Source organism: Oncorhynchus gorbuscha, linkage group LG13 (genome assembly GCF_021184085.1).
Source record: "Oncorhynchus gorbuscha isolate QuinsamMale2020 ecotype Even-year linkage group LG13, OgorEven_v1.0, whole genome shotgun sequence".
Lineage (NCBI taxonomy): Eukaryota > Metazoa > Chordata > Actinopteri > Salmoniformes > Salmonidae > Oncorhynchus > Oncorhynchus gorbuscha.
This window is the reverse complement of record NC_060185.1, coordinates 8650589-8671365: the sequence shown is the minus strand read 5'-3', so window position 1 is coordinate 8671365 and position 20777 is coordinate 8650589. Positions and strand designations below refer to the sequence as shown.

Genomic DNA, 20777 nt, shown 5'->3' with positions numbered 1-20777 from the left:
CTACACTACAGTATATACTGTATCTATACACACTGCTATAACTAGTACCTAGCCTACAGTATCTACTGTATCTATATACACTGCTATAACTAGTACCTACCCTACAGTATATACTGTATCTATACACACTGCTATCTATCTATCTACTGTATCTATACACACTGCTATAACTAGTACCTACACTACAGTATATACTGTATCTATACACACCGCTATAACTAGTACCTAGCCTACAGTATCTACTGTATCTATATACACTGCTATAACTAGTACCTAGCCTACAGTATATACTGTATCTATATACACTGCTATCTAACTATCTATTGTATCTATATACACTGCTATCTAACTATCTACTGTATCTATACACACTGCTATAACTAGTACCTAGCCTACAGTATATACTGTATCTATATACACTGCTATCTAACTATCTATTGTATCTATACACTGCTATCTAACTATCTACTGTATCTATACACACTGCTATAACTAGTACCTACACTACAGTATATACTGTATCTATACACACTGCTATCTAACTATCTACTGTATCTATACACACTGCTATAACTAGTACCTACACTACAGTATCTACTGTATCTATACACACTGCTATCTAACTATCTATTGTATCTATACACACTGCTATAACTAGTACCCACACTACAGTATCTACTGTATCTATACACACTGCTATAACTAGTACCTAGCCTACAGTATCTACTGTATCTATATACACTGCTATAACTAGTACCTAGCCTACAGTATCTACTGTATCTATATACACTGCTATAACTAGTACCTAGCCTACAGTATCTACTGTATCTATGCACACTGCTATAACTAGTGCCTAGCCTACAGTATCTACTGTATCTATATACACTGCTATCTATCTACTGTATCTATACACACTGCTATCTAACTATCTACTGTATCTATATACACTGCTATAACTAGTACCTACACTACAGTATCTACTGTATCTATATACACTGCTATAACTAGTACCTAGCCTACAGTATCTACTGTATCTATATACACTGCTATAACTAGTACCTAGCCTACAGTATCTACTGTATCTATGCACACTGCTATAACTAGTGCCTAGCCTACAGTATCTACTGTATCTATATACACTGCTATCTATCTACTGTATCTATACACACTGCTATCTAACTATCTACTGTATCTATATACACTGCTATAACTAGTACCTACACTACAGTATATACTGTATCTATACACACTGCTATCTATCTATCTACTGTATCTATACACACTGCTATAACTAGTACCTAGCCTACAGTATCTACTGTATCTATATACACTGCTATCTAACTATCTACTGTATCTATACACACTGCTATAACTAGTACCTACCCTACAGTATATACTGTATCTATATACACTGCTATAACTAGTACCTACACTACAGTATCTACTGTATCTATATACACTGCTATCTAACTATCTACTGTATCTATACACACTGCTATAACTAGTACCTACCCTACAGTATCTACTGTATCTATACACACTGCTATAACTAGTACCTAGCCTACAGTATCTACTGTATCTATATACACTGCTATAATTAGTACCTAGCCTACAGTATCTACTGTATCTATACACACTGCTATCTAACTATATACTGTATCTATACACACTGCTATAACTAGTACCTAGCCTACAGTATCTACTGTATCTATATACAGTGCTATAACTAGTACCTACACTACAGTATATACTGTATCTATACACACTGCTATAACTAGTACCTAGCCTACAGTATCTACTGTATCTATATACACTGCTATAACTAGTACCTAGCCTACAGTATCTACTGTATCTATATACACTGCTATAACTAGTACCTACCCTACAGTATATACTGTATCTATATACACTGCTATCTAACTATCTACTGTATCTATATACAGTGCTATAACTAGTACCTTCACTACAGTATATACTGTATCTATACACACTGCTATCTATCTATCTACTGTATCTATACACACTGCTATAACTAGTACCTACACTACAGTATATACTGTATCTATACACACCGCTATAACTAGTACCTAGCCTACAGTATCTACTGTATCTATATACACTGCTATAACTAGTACCTAGCCTACAGTATATACTGTATCTATATACACTGCTATCTAACTATCTATTGTATCTATATACACTGCTATCTAACTATCTACTGTATCTATACACACTGCTATAACTAGTACCTAGCCTACAGTATATACTGTATCTATATACACTGCTATCTAACTATCTATTGTATCTATACACTGCTATCTAACTATCTACTGTATCTATACACACTGCTATAACTAGTACCTACACTACAGTATATACTGTATCTATACACACTGCTATCTAACTATCTACTGTATCTATACACACTGCTATAACTAGTACCTACACTACAGTATCTACTGTATCTATACACACTGCTATCTAACTATCTATTGTATCTATACACACTGCTATAACTAGTACCTAGCCTATAGTATATACTGTATCTATATACACTGCTATCTAACTATCTATTGTATCTATACACACTGCTATAACTAGTACCCACACTACAGTATCTACTGTATCTATACACACTGCTATAACTAGTACCTAGCCTACAGTATCTACTGTATCTATATACACTGCTATAACTAGTACCTAGCCTACAGTATCTACTGTATCTATATACACTGCTATAACTAGTACCTAGCCTACAGTATCTACTGTATCTATGCACACTGCTATAACTAGTGCCTAGCCTACAGTATCTACTGTATCTATATACACTGCTATCTATCTACTGTATCTATACACACTGCTATCTAACTATCTACTGTATCTATATACACTGCTATAACTAGTACCTACACTACAGTATATACTGTATCTATACTCACTGCTATCTAACTATCTACTGTATCTATACACACTGCTATAACTAGTACCTAGCCTACAGTATCTACTGTATCTATATACACTGCTATAACTAGTACCTAGCCTACAGTATCTACTGTATCTATGCACACTGCTATAACTAGTGCCTAGCCTACAGTATCTACTGTATCTATATACACTGCTATCTATCTACTGTATCTATACACACTGCTATCTAACTATCTACTGTATCTATATACACTGCTATAACTAGTACCTACACTACAGTATATACTGTATCTATACACACTGCTATCTATCTATCTACTGTATCTATACACACTGCTATAACTAGTACCTAGCCTACAGTATCTACTGTATCTATATACACTGCTATCTAACTATCTACTGTATCTATACACACTGCTATAACTAGTACCTACCCTACAGTATATACTGTATCTATATACACTGCTATAACTAGTACCTACACTACAGTATCTACTGTATCTATATACACTGCTATCTAACTACCTACTGTATCTATACACACTGCTATAACTAGTACCTACCCTACAGTATCTACTGTATCTATACACACTGCTATAACTAGTACCTAGCCTACAGTATCTACTGTATCTATATACACTGCTATAATTAGTACCTAGCCTACAGTATCTACTGTATCTATACACACTGCTATCTAACTATATACTGTATCTATACACACTGCTATAACTAGTACCTAGCCTACAGTATCTACTGTATCTATATACAGTGCTATAACTAGTACCTACACTACAGTATATACTGTATCTATACACACTGCTATAACTAGTACCTAGCCTACAGTATCTACTGTATCTATATACACTGCTATAACTAGTACCTAGCCTACAGTATATACTGTATCTATACACACTGCTATCACTAGTACCTAGCCTACAGTATCTACTGTATCTATATACACTGCTATAACTAGTACCTAGCCTACAGTATCTACTGTATCTATATACACTGCTATAACTAGTACCTACCCTACAGTATATACTGTATCTATATACACTGCTATCTAACTATCTACTGTATCTATATACAGTGCTATAACTAGTACCTTCACTACAGTATATACTGTATCTATACACACTGCTATCTATCTATCTACTGTATATATACACACTGCTATAACTAGTACCTACACTACAGTATATACTGTATCTATACACACTGCTATAACTAGTACCTACCCTACAGTATATACTGTATCTATATACTCTGCTATCTAACTATATACTGTATCTATACACACTGCTATAACTAGTACCTAGCCTACAGTATCTACTGTATCTATATACACTGCTATCTAACTATATACTGTATCTATATACACTGCTATAACTAGTACCTACCCTACAGTATATACTGTATCTATATACACTGCTATAACTAGTACCCACACTACAGTATATACTGTATCTATACACACTGCTATAACTAGTACCCACACTACAGTATCTACTGTATCTATATACACTGCTATCTAACTATATACTGTATCTATACACACTGCTATAACTAGTACCTACCCTACAGTATATACTGTATCTATATACACTGCTATAACTAGTACCTACACTACAGTATATACTGTATCTATACACACTGCTATCTATCTATCTACTGTATCTATACACACTGCTATAACTAGTACCTAGCCTACAGTATCTACTGTATCTATATACACTGCTATCTAACTATCTACTGTATCTATACACACTGCTATAACTAGTACCTACCCTACAGTATATACTGTATCTATATACACTGCTATAACTAGTACCTACACTACAGTATCTACTGTATCTATATACACTGCTATCTAACTATCTACTGTATCTATACACACTGCTATCTATCTATCTACTGTATCTATACACACTGCTATAACTAGTACCTACCCTACAGTATCTACTGTATCTATACACACTGCTATAACTAGTACCTAGCCTACAGTATCTACTGTATCTATATACACTGCTATAATTAGTACCTAGCCTACAGTATCTACTGTATCTATACACACTGCTATCTAACTATATACTGTATCTATACACACTGCTATAACTAGTACCTAGCCTACAGTATCTACTGTATCTATATACACTGCTATAATTAGTACCTACCCTACAGTATCTACTGTATCTATACACACTGCTATAACTAGTACCTACCCTACAGTATATACTGTATCTATACACACTGCTATCTAACTATCTACTGTATCTATATACAGTGCTATAACTAGTACCTACACTACAGTATATATACTGCTATCTAGTACACACTAACTAGTACCTAGCCTACAGTATATACTGTATCTATACACACTGCTATAACTAGTACCTAGCCTACAGTATCTACTATCTATATACACTGCTATAACTAGTACCTAGCCTACAGTATCTACTGTATATATACTGTATCTATACACACTGCTATCTAACTAGTACCTAGCCTACAGTATCTACTGTATCTATATACACTGCTATAACTAGTATATACTATATACTGTATCTATACACACTGCTATAACTAGTACCTACCCTACTAGTATCCTGCTATCTAACCTACTGTATCTATATACTACTGTACCTATCTATACCTATCTACTGTATCTATATACACTACAGTATATATACTGTATCTATACACACTGCTATAACTAGTACCTAGCCTACAGTATCTACTGTATCTATATACACTGCTATAACTAGTACCTAGTACCTACTATCTACTGTATCTATATACACTGCTATATACTGTATCTATATACACTGCTATCTAACTATCTACTGTATCTATATACAGTGCTATAACTAGTACCTTCACTACAGTATATACTGTATCTATACACACTGCTATCTATCTATCTATCTACTGTATATATACACACTGCTATAACTAGTACCTACACTACAGTATATACTGTATCTATATACACTACTGCTATAACTAGTACCTACCTACAGTATATACTGTATCTATATACACTGCTATCTAACTATATACTGTATCTAATAACTGCCCTATAGCCTACAGTATCTACTGTATCTATATACACTGCTATAACTAGTACCTAGCCTACAGTATCTACTGTATCTATATACAGTGCTATAACTAGTACCTACACTACAGTATATACTGTATCTATACACACTGCTATAACTAGTACCTAGCCTACAGTATCTACTGTATCTATATACACTGCTATAACTAGTACCTAGCCTACAGTATATACTGTATCTATACACACTGCTATCACTAGTACCTAGCCTACAGTATCTACTGTATCTATATACACTGCTATAACTAGTACCTAGCCTACAGTATCTACTGTATCTATATACACTGCTATAACTAGTACCTACCCTACAGTATATACTGTATCTATATACACTGCTATCTAACTATCTACTGTATCTATATACAGTGCTATAACTAGTACCTTCACTACAGTATATACTGTATCTATACACACTGCTATCTATCTATCTACTGTATATATACACACTGCTATAACTAGTACCTACACTACAGTATATACTGTATCTATACACACTGCTATAACTAGTACCTACCCTACAGTATATACTGTATCTATATACTCTGCTATCTAACTATATACTGTATCTATACACACTGCTATAACTAGTACCTAGCCTACAGTATCTACTGTATCTATATACACTGCTATCTAACTATATACTGTATCTATATACACTGCTATAACTAGTACCTACCCTACAGTATATACTGTATCTATATACACTGCTATAACTAGTACCCACACTACAGTATATACTGTATCTATACACACTGCTATAACTAGTACCCACACTACAGTATCTACTGTATCTATATACACTGCTATCTAACTATATACTGTATCTATACACACTGCTATAACTAGTACCTACCCTACAGTATATACTGTATCTATATACACTGCTATAACTAGTACCTACACTACAGTATATACTGTATCTATACACACTGCTATCTATCTATCTACTGTATCTATACACACTGCTATAACTAGTACCTAGCCTACAGTATCTACTGTATCTATATACACTGCTATCTAACTATCTACTGTATCTATACACACTGCTATAACTAGTACCTACCCTACAGTATATACTGTATCTATATACACTGCTATAACTAGTACCTACACTACAGTATCTACTGTATCTATATACACTGCTATCTAACTATCTACTGTATCTATACACACTGCTATCTATCTATCTACTGTATCTATACACACTGCTATAACTAGTACCTACCCTACAGTATCTACTGTATCTATACACACTGCTATAACTAGTACCTGGCCTACAGTATCTACTGTATCTATATACACTGCTATAATTAGTACCTAGCCTACAGTATCTACTGTATCTATACACACTGCTATGTAACTATATACTGTATCTATACACACTGCTATAACTAGTACCTAGCCTACAGTATCTACTGTATCTATATACACTGCTATAATTAGTACCTACCCTACAGTATCTACTGTATCTATACACACTGCTATAACTAGTACCTACCCTACAGTATATACTGTATCTATACACACTGCTATCTAACTATCTACTGTATCTATATACAGTGCTATAACTAGTACCTACACTACAGTATATACTGTATCTATACACACTGCTATAACTAGTACCTAGCCTACAGTATCTACTGTATCTATATACACTGCTATAACTAGTACCTAGCCTACAGTATATACTGTATCTATACACACTGCTATCACTAGTACCTAGCCTACAGTATCTACTGTATCTATATACACTGCTATAACTAGTACCTAGCCTACAGTATCTACTGTATCTATATACACTGCTATAACTAGTACCTACCCTACAGTATATACTGTATCTATATACACTGCTATCTAACTATCTACTGTATCTATATACAGTGCTATAACTAGTACCTTCACTACAGTATATACTGTATCTATACACACTGCTATCTATCTATCTACTGTATATATACACACTGCTATAACTAGTACCTACACTACAGTATATACTGTATCTATACACACTGCTATAACTAGTACCTACCCTACAGTATATACTGTATCTATATACTCTGCTATCTAACTATATACTGTATCTATATACACTGCTATAACTAGTACCTACCCTACAGTATATACTGTATCTATATACACTGCTATAACTAGTACCCACACTACAGTATATACTGTATCTATACACACTGCTATAACTAGTACCCACACTACAGTATCTACTGTATCTATATACACTGCTATCTAACTATATACTGTATCTATACACACTGCTATAACTAGTACCTACCCTACAGTATATACTGTATCTATATACACTGCTATAACTAGTACCTAGCCTACAGTATCTACTGTATCTATACACACTGCTATAACTAGTACCTAGCCTACAGTATCTACTGTATCTATATACACTGCTATCTATCTACTGTATCTATACACACTGCTATAACTAGTACCTACCCTACAATATATACTGTATCTATATACACTGCTATAACTAGTACCTACCCTACAGTATATACTATACACTGCTATCTAACTATCTACTGTATCTACAGCGTAGCCTAGTGGTTAGAGCGTTGGACTAGTAACCGGAAGGTTGCGAGTTCAAACCCCCGAGCTGACAAGGTACATATCTGTCGTTCTGCCCCTGAACAGGCAGTTAACCCACTGTTCCCAGGCCGTCATTGAAAATAAGAATATGTTCTTAACTGACTTGCCTGGTTAAATAAAGGTAAAATTAAAATTAAATCTATATACACTGCTATAACTACTACCATGTTACTACTACTATACCCTGCTACGACTACTATACCCTGTTACTACTACTATACCCTGTTACTACTACTATACCCTGTTACTACTACTATACTCTGCTACGACTACTATACCCTTTTACTACTACTATACCCTGCTACGACTACTATACCCTGTTACTACTACTATTACTACTATACCATGTTACTACTACTATACCCTGTTAATACTACTATTACTACTATACCATGTTACTACTACTATACCTTGCTACGACTACTATACCCTGTTACTACTACTATACCCTGTTACTACTAGTACTACTATACCCTGCTACGACTACTATACCCTGTTACTACTACTATACCCTGTTACTACTACTATACCCTGTTACTACTACTATACCATGTTACTACTACTATACCCTGTTACTACTACTATACCCTGTTACTACTAGTACTACTATACCCTGTTACTACTACTATACCCTGTTACTACTAGTACTACTATACCCTGTTACTACTACTATCCCTGTTACTACTACTATACCCTGTCACTACTAGTACTACTATACCCTGTTACTACTACTATCCCCTGTTACTACTACTATACCCTGTTACTACTACTATACCCTGTTACTACTAGTACTACTATACCCTGTTACTACTAGTACTACTATACCCTGTTACTACTACTATCCCTGTTACTACTACTATACCCTGTCACTACTAGTACTACTATACCCTGTTACTACTAATATCCCCTGTTACTACTACTATACCCTGTTACTACTACTATACCCTGTTACTACTAGTACTACTATACCCTTTTACTACTAGTACTACTATACCCTGTTACTACTACTATTACTACTATACCCTGTTACTACTATTACTACTATACCATGTTACTACTACTATTACTACTATACCCTGTTTACTACTACTATTACTACTATACCATGTTACTACTACTATTACTACTATCCCCTGTTCTACTATTACTACTGTACCCTGTTACCACTACTATTACTACTATACCCTGTTTACTACTACTATTACTACTGTACCCTGTTACTACTACTATTACTACTGTACCCTTTTACCACTAGTACTATACCCTGTTACTACTACTATACCCTGTTACTACTACTGGTACTACTACTATACCCTGTTACTACTACTATTACTATTATACCCTGTTACTACTACTATTACTACTATACCCTGTTAATATTAATACTATACCCTGTTACTACTACTACTACTATTACTACTATACCCTGTTACTACTACTATTACTATTATACCCTGTTACTACTACTATTACTACTATACCCTGTTACTACTACTACTACTAGAACAATACCCTGTAACAACTACTACTACTACTACTACTACTATTACTACTATACCCTGTTACTACTACTACTACTATACCCTGTTACTACTACTATTACTACTACACCCTGTTACTACTACTACTACTACTACTACTACTATACCCTGTTACCACTACTACTACTATACCCTGTTACCACTACTACTACTATACCCTGTTACTACTACTATTACTACTACACCCTGTTACTACTACTACTACTACTACTACTACTACTAGAACAATACCCTGTAACTACTACTACTACTATACCCTGTTACTACTACTATACCCTGTTACTACTACTTTTACTACTATACCCTGTTACTACTACTTTTACTACTATACCCTGTTACTACTACTTTTACTACTATACCCGGTTACTGCTACTACTGCTATACCCTGTTACTACTACTTTTACTACTATACCCTGTTACTACTACTACTACTATACCCTGTTACTTCTACTACTACTATACCCTGTTACTACTACTACTACTATACCCTGTTACTACTACTATTTCTACTATACCCTGTTACTACTACTTTTACTACTATACCCTGTTACTACTACTACTACTACTACACCCTGTTACTACTACTATTACTACTATACCCTGTTACTACTAGTACTAGTACTATACCCTGTTACTACTACTACTACTACTATACCCTGTTACTACTACTATTACTACTATACCCTGTTACTACTAGTACTAGTACTATACCCTGTTACTACTACTACTACTACTACTATACCCTGTTACTACTACTACTATTACTACTATATGCTGTTACTACTACTATTACTACTATACCCTGTTACTACTACTATTACTACTACACCCTGTTACTACTACTACTGCTATACCCTGTTACTACTACTTTTACTACTATACCCTGTTACTACTACTTTTACTACTATACCCTGTTACTACTACTTTTACTACTATACCCTGTTACTACTACTACTTTTACTACTATACCCTGTTACTACTACTACTGCTATACCCAGTTACTACTACTTTTACTACTATACCCTGTTACTACTACTTTTACTACTATACCCTGTTACTACTACTACTACTGCTATACCCTGTTACTACTACTTTTACTACTATACCCTGTTACTACTACTATACCCTGTTACGACTACTACTACTACTACTATACCCTGTTACTACTACTACTATACCCTGTTACTACTACTACTATACCCTGTTACTACTACTATTTCTACTATACCCTGTTACTACTACTACTATACCCTGTTACTACTACTACTATACCCTGTTACTACTAGTACTAGTACTATACCCTGTTACTACTACTACTACTATACCCTGTTACTACTACTATTTCTACTATACCCTGTTACTACTACTTTTACTACTATACCCTGCTACTACTACTGTTACTACTACACCCTGTTACTACTACTATTACTACTAGTACTATACCCTGTTACTACTACTTTTACTGCTATACCCTGTTACTACTACTACTGCTATACCCTGTTACTACTACTACTACTATACCCTGTTACTACTACTATTACTACTACACCCTGTTACTACTACTACTACTATACCCTGTTACTACTACTACTACTATACCCTGTTACTACTACTTCTATACCCTGTTACTACTACTACTATACCCTGTTACTACTACTACTACTATACCACTATACCCTGTTACTACTACTACTACTATACCCTGTTACTACTACTATACCCTGTTACTACTACTATCCCTGTTACTACTACTACTATACCCTGTTACTTCTACTATACCCTGTTACTACTACTACTACTATACCCTGTTACTACTACTACTACTACTACTATACCCTGTTACTACTACTACTACTACTATACCCTGTTACTTCTACTATACCCTGTTACTACTACTACTACTACTATACCCTGTTACTACTACTACTACTGCTATACCCTGTTACTACTACTGCTATACCCTGTTACTACTACTACTACTATACCATGTTACTACTACTACTACTATACCCTGTTACTACTACTACTACTATACCCTGTTACTACTACTACTACTATACCCTGTTACTACTACTACTACTACTATACCCTGTTACTACTACTACTACTACTATACCCTGTTACTACTACTACTACTACTATACCCTGTTACTACTACTACTACTACTATACCCTGTTACTACTACTACTATTACTATACCCTGTTACTACTACTACTACTATACCCTGTTACTACTACTACTACACCCTGTTACTACTACTACTACTACTACACCATGTTACTACTACTACTACTACTACTACTACTACTACTACTACTATACCCTGTTACTACTACTACGACTACTATACCCTGTTACTACTACTACTACTACTATACCCTGTTACTACTACTACTACTACTATACCCTGTTACTACTACTACTATACCCTGTTACTACTACTACTACTATACCCTGTTACTACTACTACTACTACTATACCCTGTTACTACTACTACTACTACTATACCCTGTTACTACTACTACTACACCCTGTTACTACTACTACTACTACTATACCCTGTTACTACTACTACTACTATACCCTGTTACTACTACTACTACTATACCCTGTTACTTCTACTACTACTACTATACCCTGTTACTTCTACTACTACTATACCCTGTTACTACTACTACTACTACTATACCCTGTTACTACTACTACTACTACTACTACTATACCCTGTTACTACTACTACTACTATACCCTGTTACTACTACTACTACTATACCCTGTTACTACTACTACTACTATACCCTGTTACTACTACTACTACTATACCCTGTTACTACTACTACTATACCCTGTTACTACTACTACTATACCCTGTTACTACTACTACTATACCCTGTTACTACTACTACTATACCCTGTTACTACTACTACTACTATACCCTGTTACTACTACTACTACTACTATACCCTGTTACTACTACTACTACTACTATACCCTGTTACTACTACTACTACACCCTGTTACTACTACTACTATACCCTGTTACTACTACTACTACTATACCCTGTTACTTCTACTACTACTACTATACCCTGTTACTTCTACTACTACTATACCCTGTTACTTCTACTACTACTATACCCTGTTACTACTACTACTACTACTATACCCTGTTACTACTACTACTACTACTACTATACCCTGTTACTACTACTACTACTACTACTATACCCTGTTACTACTACTACTATACCCTGTTACTACTACTACTATACCCTGTTACTACTACTACTACTACTACTACTATACCCTGTTACTACTACTACTACTACTACTACTACTACTACTACTACTACTACTACTACTACTATACCCTGTTACTACTACTACTACTATACCCTGTTACTACTACTACTACTACTACTATACCCTGTTACTACTACTACTACTATACCCTGCTACTACTACTACTACTACTACTACTATACCCTGTTACTACTACTACTACTATACCCTGTTACTACTACTACTACTACTATACCCTGTTACTACTACTACTACTACTATACCCTGTTACTACTACTACTACTACTATACCCTGTTACTACTACTACTACACCCTGTTACTACTACTACTACTACTATACCCTGTTACTACTACTACTATACCCTGTTACTACTACTATACCCTGTTACTACTACTACTACTACTACTAATATACCCTGTTACTACTACTACTACTACTATACCCTGCTTATGTTCTGCTGATGCATGCTCCCTCCTGGAGAATCCAGACCTGCACTACATACCGTTGGCCACTGGAGAGCAGAATTAAATTGATTGAACAAAAATCTAGCTATTATTTATTTATTTAATTTGTTGTGTTTTCTGCAGGGAAATGTCCCCTTGTAAGATATTTAAAGGAAGAAAGATATTAGTTTCTAGAAATGGACATCGCATTAAAGTGGCACTCCAGTCTCCGTTTCACCTCATTTAACACCTGACTGACTTAACAAAAGGCACATTTCAATAGGTGGGCTAGTTAAGTCTTGACATGGCACAAGGAGGAGGGTGGGGGGGGGGCCTTTCATCTTTAGTTCTCTACTGCTCCTCTGTTGTTCCTCGGGCAAAGGGGGAGGCGGATGACATCACCACTTCCCATCAGCCCAACTCCTTGAAGTCTGCAGTTGTCAAAAAATATATATAAATATATTTTCCTCAAAACATTTTTTTGTTGTTTTTTTACCCTTGAGTGTGTACTGTATTTATACTGTCACTTTTCAACAGGAAAGGTTCTACTATCACTGGAGGACATTTCTATTGATATTTATCAAATCAATTTTGTGCTTTGTGACAAATGTTATAGGCAAAACAGCTAATATACTAACATGTGATTGATCATTTGATGGTTTTGAGTAACTTCCTTTTCCCCGTCTTCTCCCAGGATGCACTCTGTTCTTCTACGAGACAGACGGGCGGTCGGGGATCGACCACAACAGCGCTCCTAAACATGCGGTGTGGGCTGAGAACAGTATTGTCCAGGCCGTACCTGAACACCCCAAGAAGGACTTTGTCTTCTGCCTCAGCAACTCTCTAGGAGATGCTTTTCTCTTCCAGGTAGGTGGTGTGTGTGTGTCCTTCCTTCCTTGGTCAGGGTGGCTCTGTGTGTGTGTGTGTGTGTGTCCTTCCTTCCTTGGTCAGGGTGGCTCTGTGTGTGTCTGTGCGTGTGTGTGTGTGTCTGTGTGTCTGTGTGTGTGCGTGTGTGTCCTTCCTTCCTTGGTCAGGGTGGCTGTGTGTGTGTGTGTGTGTGTGTGTGTGTGTGTGTGTGTGTGTGTGTGTGTGTGTGTGTGTGTGTGTGTGTGTGTGTGTGTGTGTGTGTGTGTGTGTGTGTGTGTGTGTGTGTGTGTGTCTTTCCTTCCTTGGTCAGGGTGGCTCTGTGTGTGTGTCTTTCCTTCCTTGGTCAGGGTGGCTCTGTGTGTGTGTCTTTCCTTCCTTGGTCAGGGTGGCTCTGTGTGTGTGTGTGTGTCCTTCCTTCCTTGGTCAGGGTGGCTCTGTGTGTGTGTGTGTGTCCTTCCTTCCTTGGTCAGGGTGGCTCTGTGTGTGTGCGTGTGCATGTGTGTGTGTGTCCTTCCTTCCTTGGTCAGGGTGGCTCTGTGTGTGTGTCTTTCCTTCCTGTGTGTGTGTGTGTGTGTGTGTGTCCTTCCTTCCTTCCTTGGTCAGGGTGGCTCTGTGTGTGTCCTTCCTTGGTCAGGGTGGCTCTGTGTGTGTCCTTCCTTGGTCAGGGAGGCTGTGTCATCTCCACAATGTCACCTCTCTTGATCTTGAAGGAGTCGTTATGTGAATGAAAATGCCTCAATTCATCTCAAAATGGTCTGTTTTTCTATCTTAGATGTACAGTGTTCTAATCTGCTTGGTCATTCCTGTCTTCAGAGACCTGGTCGACTGTTTCTGTCTTCAGAGACCTGGTCGACTGTTTCTGTCTTCAGAGACCTGGTCGACTGTTTCTGTCTTCAGAGACCTGGTCGACTGTTTCTGTCTTCAGAGACCTGGTCGACTGTTTCTGTCTTCAGAGACCTGGTCGACTGTTTCTGTCTTCAGAGACCTGGTCGACTGTTTCTGTCTTCAGAGACCTGGTCGACTGTTTCTGTCTTCAGAGACCTGGTCGACTGTTTCTGTCTTCAGAGACCTGGTCGACTGTTTCTGTCTTCAGAGACCTGGTCGACTGTTTCTGTCTTCAGAGACCTGGTCGACTGTTTCTGTCTTCAGAGACCTGGTCGACTGTTTCTGTCTTCAGAGACCTGGTCGACTGTTTCTGTCTTCAGAGACCTGGTCGACTGTTTCTGTCTTCAGAGACCTGGTCGACTGTTTCTGTCTTCAGAGACCTGGTCGACTGTTTCTGTCTTCAGAGACCTGGTCGACTGTTTCTGTCTTCAGAGACCTGGTCGACTGTTTCTGTCTTCAGAGACCTGGTCTGTGTGATGTTAGTTGAAGAGTTAGATACTGTTAGTTTTCAGTAAAGGACTCAATAACCATATGTTGGCAATGAAAATGCAGCTGTTGGTGTCTATGACCCAGAAGGTTAGCTCTTTGTTGACTGTCTCTGACGACTTCTCCTGTCCATTTAACCCTTGACCTCTGACCCCTGTAGTCCTGCAGCCAGACGGAGCTGGAGAACTGGATCACGGCCATCCACTCGGCGTGCGCGGCGGCCGTTGCCAGGCAGCATCACCGGGAGGACACGGTGCGTCTGTTGAGGGTGGAGATTAAGAAGCTGGAGCAGAAGATCGACATGGACGAGAAGATGAAGAAGATGGGAGACATGCAGCTCAGTGCCGTGACCGATACCAAGAAGAGGAAGACCATACTGGACCAGGTGAGAGAGAGTGTGAGCTTAGTTACCGATACCAAGAAGAAGAAGACCATACTGGACCAGGTGAGAGAGAGTGTGAGCTTAGCTACCGATACCAAGAAGAGGAAGACCATACTGGACCAGGTGAGAGAGAGTGTGAGCTTAGTTACCGATACCAAGAAGAGGAAGACCATACTGGACCAGGTGAGAGAGAGTGTGAGCTTAGTTACCGATACCAAGAAGAGGAAGACCATACATGACCAGGTGAGAGAGGGTGTGAGCTTAGGTACCGATACCAAGAAGAGGAAGACCATACTGGACCAGGTGAGAGAGGGTGTGAGCTTAGGTACCGATACCTAGAAGAGGAAGACCATACTGGACCAGGTGAGAGAGAGTGTGAGCTTAGTTACCGATACCTAGAAGAGGAAGACCATACTGGACCAGGTGAAAGTATAGGCTAGCGAATGTGATTTTAATTTTGAAATACAATAGTGTCTATTTGTATAATTTATTAAGCTGACGCAGACAGTTGAAGTCGGAAGTTTACATACACTTAGGTTGGGGTCATTAAAACTAGTTTTTAAACCACTCCACACATTTCTTGTTAACAAACTATAGTTTTGGCAAGACGGTTAGGACATCTACTTTGTGCATGACATAAAGTAATTTATCCAACAATTGTTTCCAGACAGATTCTTTCACTTATAATTCACTGTATCACAATTCCAGTGGGTCAGAAGTTTACATACACTAAGTTGACTGTGCCTTTAAACAGCTTGGAAAATTCCAGAAAATTATGTCATGGCTTTAGAAGCTTCTGATAGGCTAATTGACATCTTTTGAGTCAATTGGAGGTGTACCTGTGGATGTATTTCAAGGCCTACCTTCAAACTCAGTGCCTCTTTGCTTGACATCGTGGGAAAATCAAAAGAAATCAGCCAAGACCTCAGAAAAAAATTGTAGACCTCCACAAGTCTGGTTCATCCTTGGGAGCAATTTCCAAACGCCTGAAGGTACCATGTGACCACGCAGCCGTCATACCGCTCAGGAAGGAGACGTGTTCTGTCTCCTAGAGATGAACGTACTTTGGTGTGAAAAGTACAAATCAATTCCAGAACAACAGCAAAGGACCTTGTGAAGATGCTGGAGGAAACGGGTACAAAAGTATCAATATCCACAGTAAAACGAGTCCTATATCAACATGACCTGAAAGGCCGTTCAGCAAGGAAGAAGCCACTGCTCCAAAACCGCCATAAAAAAGCCAGAATACGTTTTTTTGTCCACATGGGGACAAAGATCGTATTTTTTGGAGAAATATCTGGTCTGATGAAACAAAAATATGCCCATAAAGACCATCGTTAAGTCTGGAGGAAAAAGGGGGAGGCTTGTAAGCCGAAGAACACCATCCCAACCGTGAAGCACAGGGGTGGCAGCATCATGTTGTGGGGGTGCTTTGCTGCAGGAGGGACTGGTGCACTTCACAAAATAGATGGCGTCATGAGGGAGGAAAGGATGCCGATATATTAAAACAACATCTCAAGACATCAGTCAGGAATATTGTGAATATTGACGGCACTGGTCCAGTGTTGATGAACTTGTTGATCAGGTTGGGTACAAACTCGATGAGCATCTTTTGAACAGTGTGGTTGGAATAGGGTCGAGGGGTCACTGGTAGTTTTTAATTTGAGTTAGGGGTAGTAGACTATATAGGGAATAGGGTGCAATTTGGGACGCAACTCCATATCCCAGCCCATATCTGACAGAGGAATGTCCTGTATTTTCCCTTTCTTCTCTGGGCTAGTTGGCAGAGGGACAGTGTCTCCTTTTCCCCCTCCACCCTGGCTCTAGCCCCACTCGTCCAACAACTAGTACAGGACTGAGAGGAGAGGGGGACACACTAATGAATAATGTGCTGCTCCAGTGCCCTGGTAAAAACCATCCCATTGGACATGTTAGAGCTACACAGCAGGTCAACAGCAGACATTAGACTACAGAGAGCAGGCTGGTCAGTAGCAGACATTAGACTACAGAGAGCAGGCTGGTCAACAACAGACATTAGACTACAGAGAGCAGGCTGGTCAACAGCAGACATTAGACTACAGAGCTGCAGAGAGCAGGCTGGTCAACAACAGACATTAAACTACAGAGAGCAGGCTGGTCAACAGCAGACATTAGACTACAGGGAGCAGGCTGGTCAACAGCAGACATTAGACTACAGGGAGCAGGCTGGTCAACAACAGACATTAGACTACAGAGAGCAGGCTGGTCAACAGCAGACATTAGACTACAGGGAGCAGGCTGGTCAACAACAGACATTAGACTACAGAGAGCAGGCTGGTCAACAACAGACATTAGACTACAGAGAGCAGGCTGGTCAACAGACATTAGACTGCAGAGAGCAGGCTGGTCAACAACAGACATTAGACTACAGAGCTGCAGAGAGCAGGCTGGTCAACAACAGACATTAGACTACAGGGAGCAGGCTGGTCAACAACAGACATTAGACTACAGAGCTGCAGAGAGCAGGCTGGTCAACAGCAGACATTAGACTACAGGGAGCAGGCTGGTCAGTAGCAGACATTAGACTACAGAGAGCAGGCTGGTCAACAACAGACATTAGACTACAGAGAGCAGGCTGGTCAACAGCAGACATTAGACTACAGAGAGCAGGCTGGTCAGTAGCAGACATTAGACTACAGAGAGCAGGCTGGTCAACAACAGACATTAGACTACAGGGAGCAGGCTGGTCAACAGCAGACATTAGACTACAGAGAGCAGGCTGGTCAGTAGCAGACATTAGACTACAGAGAGCAGGCTGGTCAACAACAGACATTAGACTACAGGGAGCAGGCTGGTCAACAACAGACATTAGACTACAGAGCTGCAGAGAGCAGGCTGGTCAACAGCAGACATTAGACTACAGGGAGCAGGCTGGTCAACAGCAGACATTAGACTACAGGGAGCAGGTTGGTCAGTAGTAGACATTAGACTACAGATAGCAGGCTGGTCCGTAGCAGACATTAGACTACAGAGGGCAGGCTGGTCAACAGCAGACATTAGACTACAGGGAGCAGGCTGGTCAACAGCAGACATTAGACTACAGATAGCAGGCTGGTCAGTAGCAGACATTAGACTACAGAGGGCAGGCTGGTCAACAGCAGACATTAGACTACAGAGAGCAGGCTGGTCAACAGCAGACATTAGACTACAGAGAGCAGGCTGGTCAACAGACATTAGACTGCAGAGAGCAGGCTGGTCAACAACAGACATTAGACTACAGAGCTGCAGAGAGCAGGCTGGTCAACAACAGACATTAGACTACAGGGAGCAGGCTGGTCAACAACAGACATTAGACTACAGAGCTGCAGAGAGCAGGCTGGTCAACAGCAGACATTAGACTACAGGGAGCAGGCTGGTCAGTAGCAGACATTAGACTACAGAGAGCAGGCTGGTCAACAACAGACATTAGACTACAGAGAGCAGGCTGGTCAGTAGCAGACATTAGACTACAGAGAGCAGGCTGGTCAACAGCAGACATTAGACTACAGGGAGCAGGCTGGTCAACAGCAGACATTAGACTACAGATAGCAGGCTGGTCAGTAGCAGACATTAGACTACAGAGAGCAGGCTGGTCAACAGCAGACATTAGACTACAGAGAGCAGGCTGGTCAACAGACATTAGACTGCAGAGAGCAGGCTGGTCAACAACAGACATTAGACTACAGAGCTGCAGAGAGCAGGCTGGTCAACAACAGACATTAGACTACAGGGAGCAGGCTGGTCAACAACAGACATTAGACTACAGAGCTGCAGAGAGCAGGCTGGTCAACAGCAGACATTAGACTACAGGGAGCAGGCTGGTCAGTAGCAGACATTAGACTACAGAGAGCAGGCTGGTCAACAACAGACATTAGACTACAGAGAGCAGGCTGGTCAGTAGCAGACATTAGACTACAGAGAGCAGGCTGGTCAACAACAGACATTAGACTACAGAGCTGCAGAGAGCAGGCTGGTCAACAACAGACATTAGACTACAGGGAGCAGGCTGGTCAACAACAGACATTAGACTACAGAGCTGCAGAGAGCAGGCTGGTCAACAGCAGACATTAGACTACAGGGAGCAGGTTGGTCAGTAGCAGACATTAGACTACAGATAGCAGGCTGGTCAGTAGCAGACATTAGACTACAGAGGGCAGGCTGGTCAACAGCAGACATTAGACTACAGAGAGCAG

At 39.0% G+C, this 20777-nt stretch overlaps 1 protein-coding gene across 1 annotated transcript in view; it reads left to right on the top strand.

Moving 5' to 3' along the window:
• Window positions 1-20777, top strand: part of LOC123993836 (rho guanine nucleotide exchange factor TIAM1-like) — a 147512-nt gene that overhangs the window by 72413 nt on the left and 54322 nt on the right. Inside the window, exons 7-8 of the mRNA XM_046296303.1 lie at window positions 14641-14813; window positions 16345-16569. Coding sequence (XP_046152259.1) covers window positions 14641-14813; window positions 16345-16569 — 398 coding nt within the window. The remainder of the gene's footprint in view (window positions 1-14640; window positions 14814-16344; window positions 16570-20777) is intronic.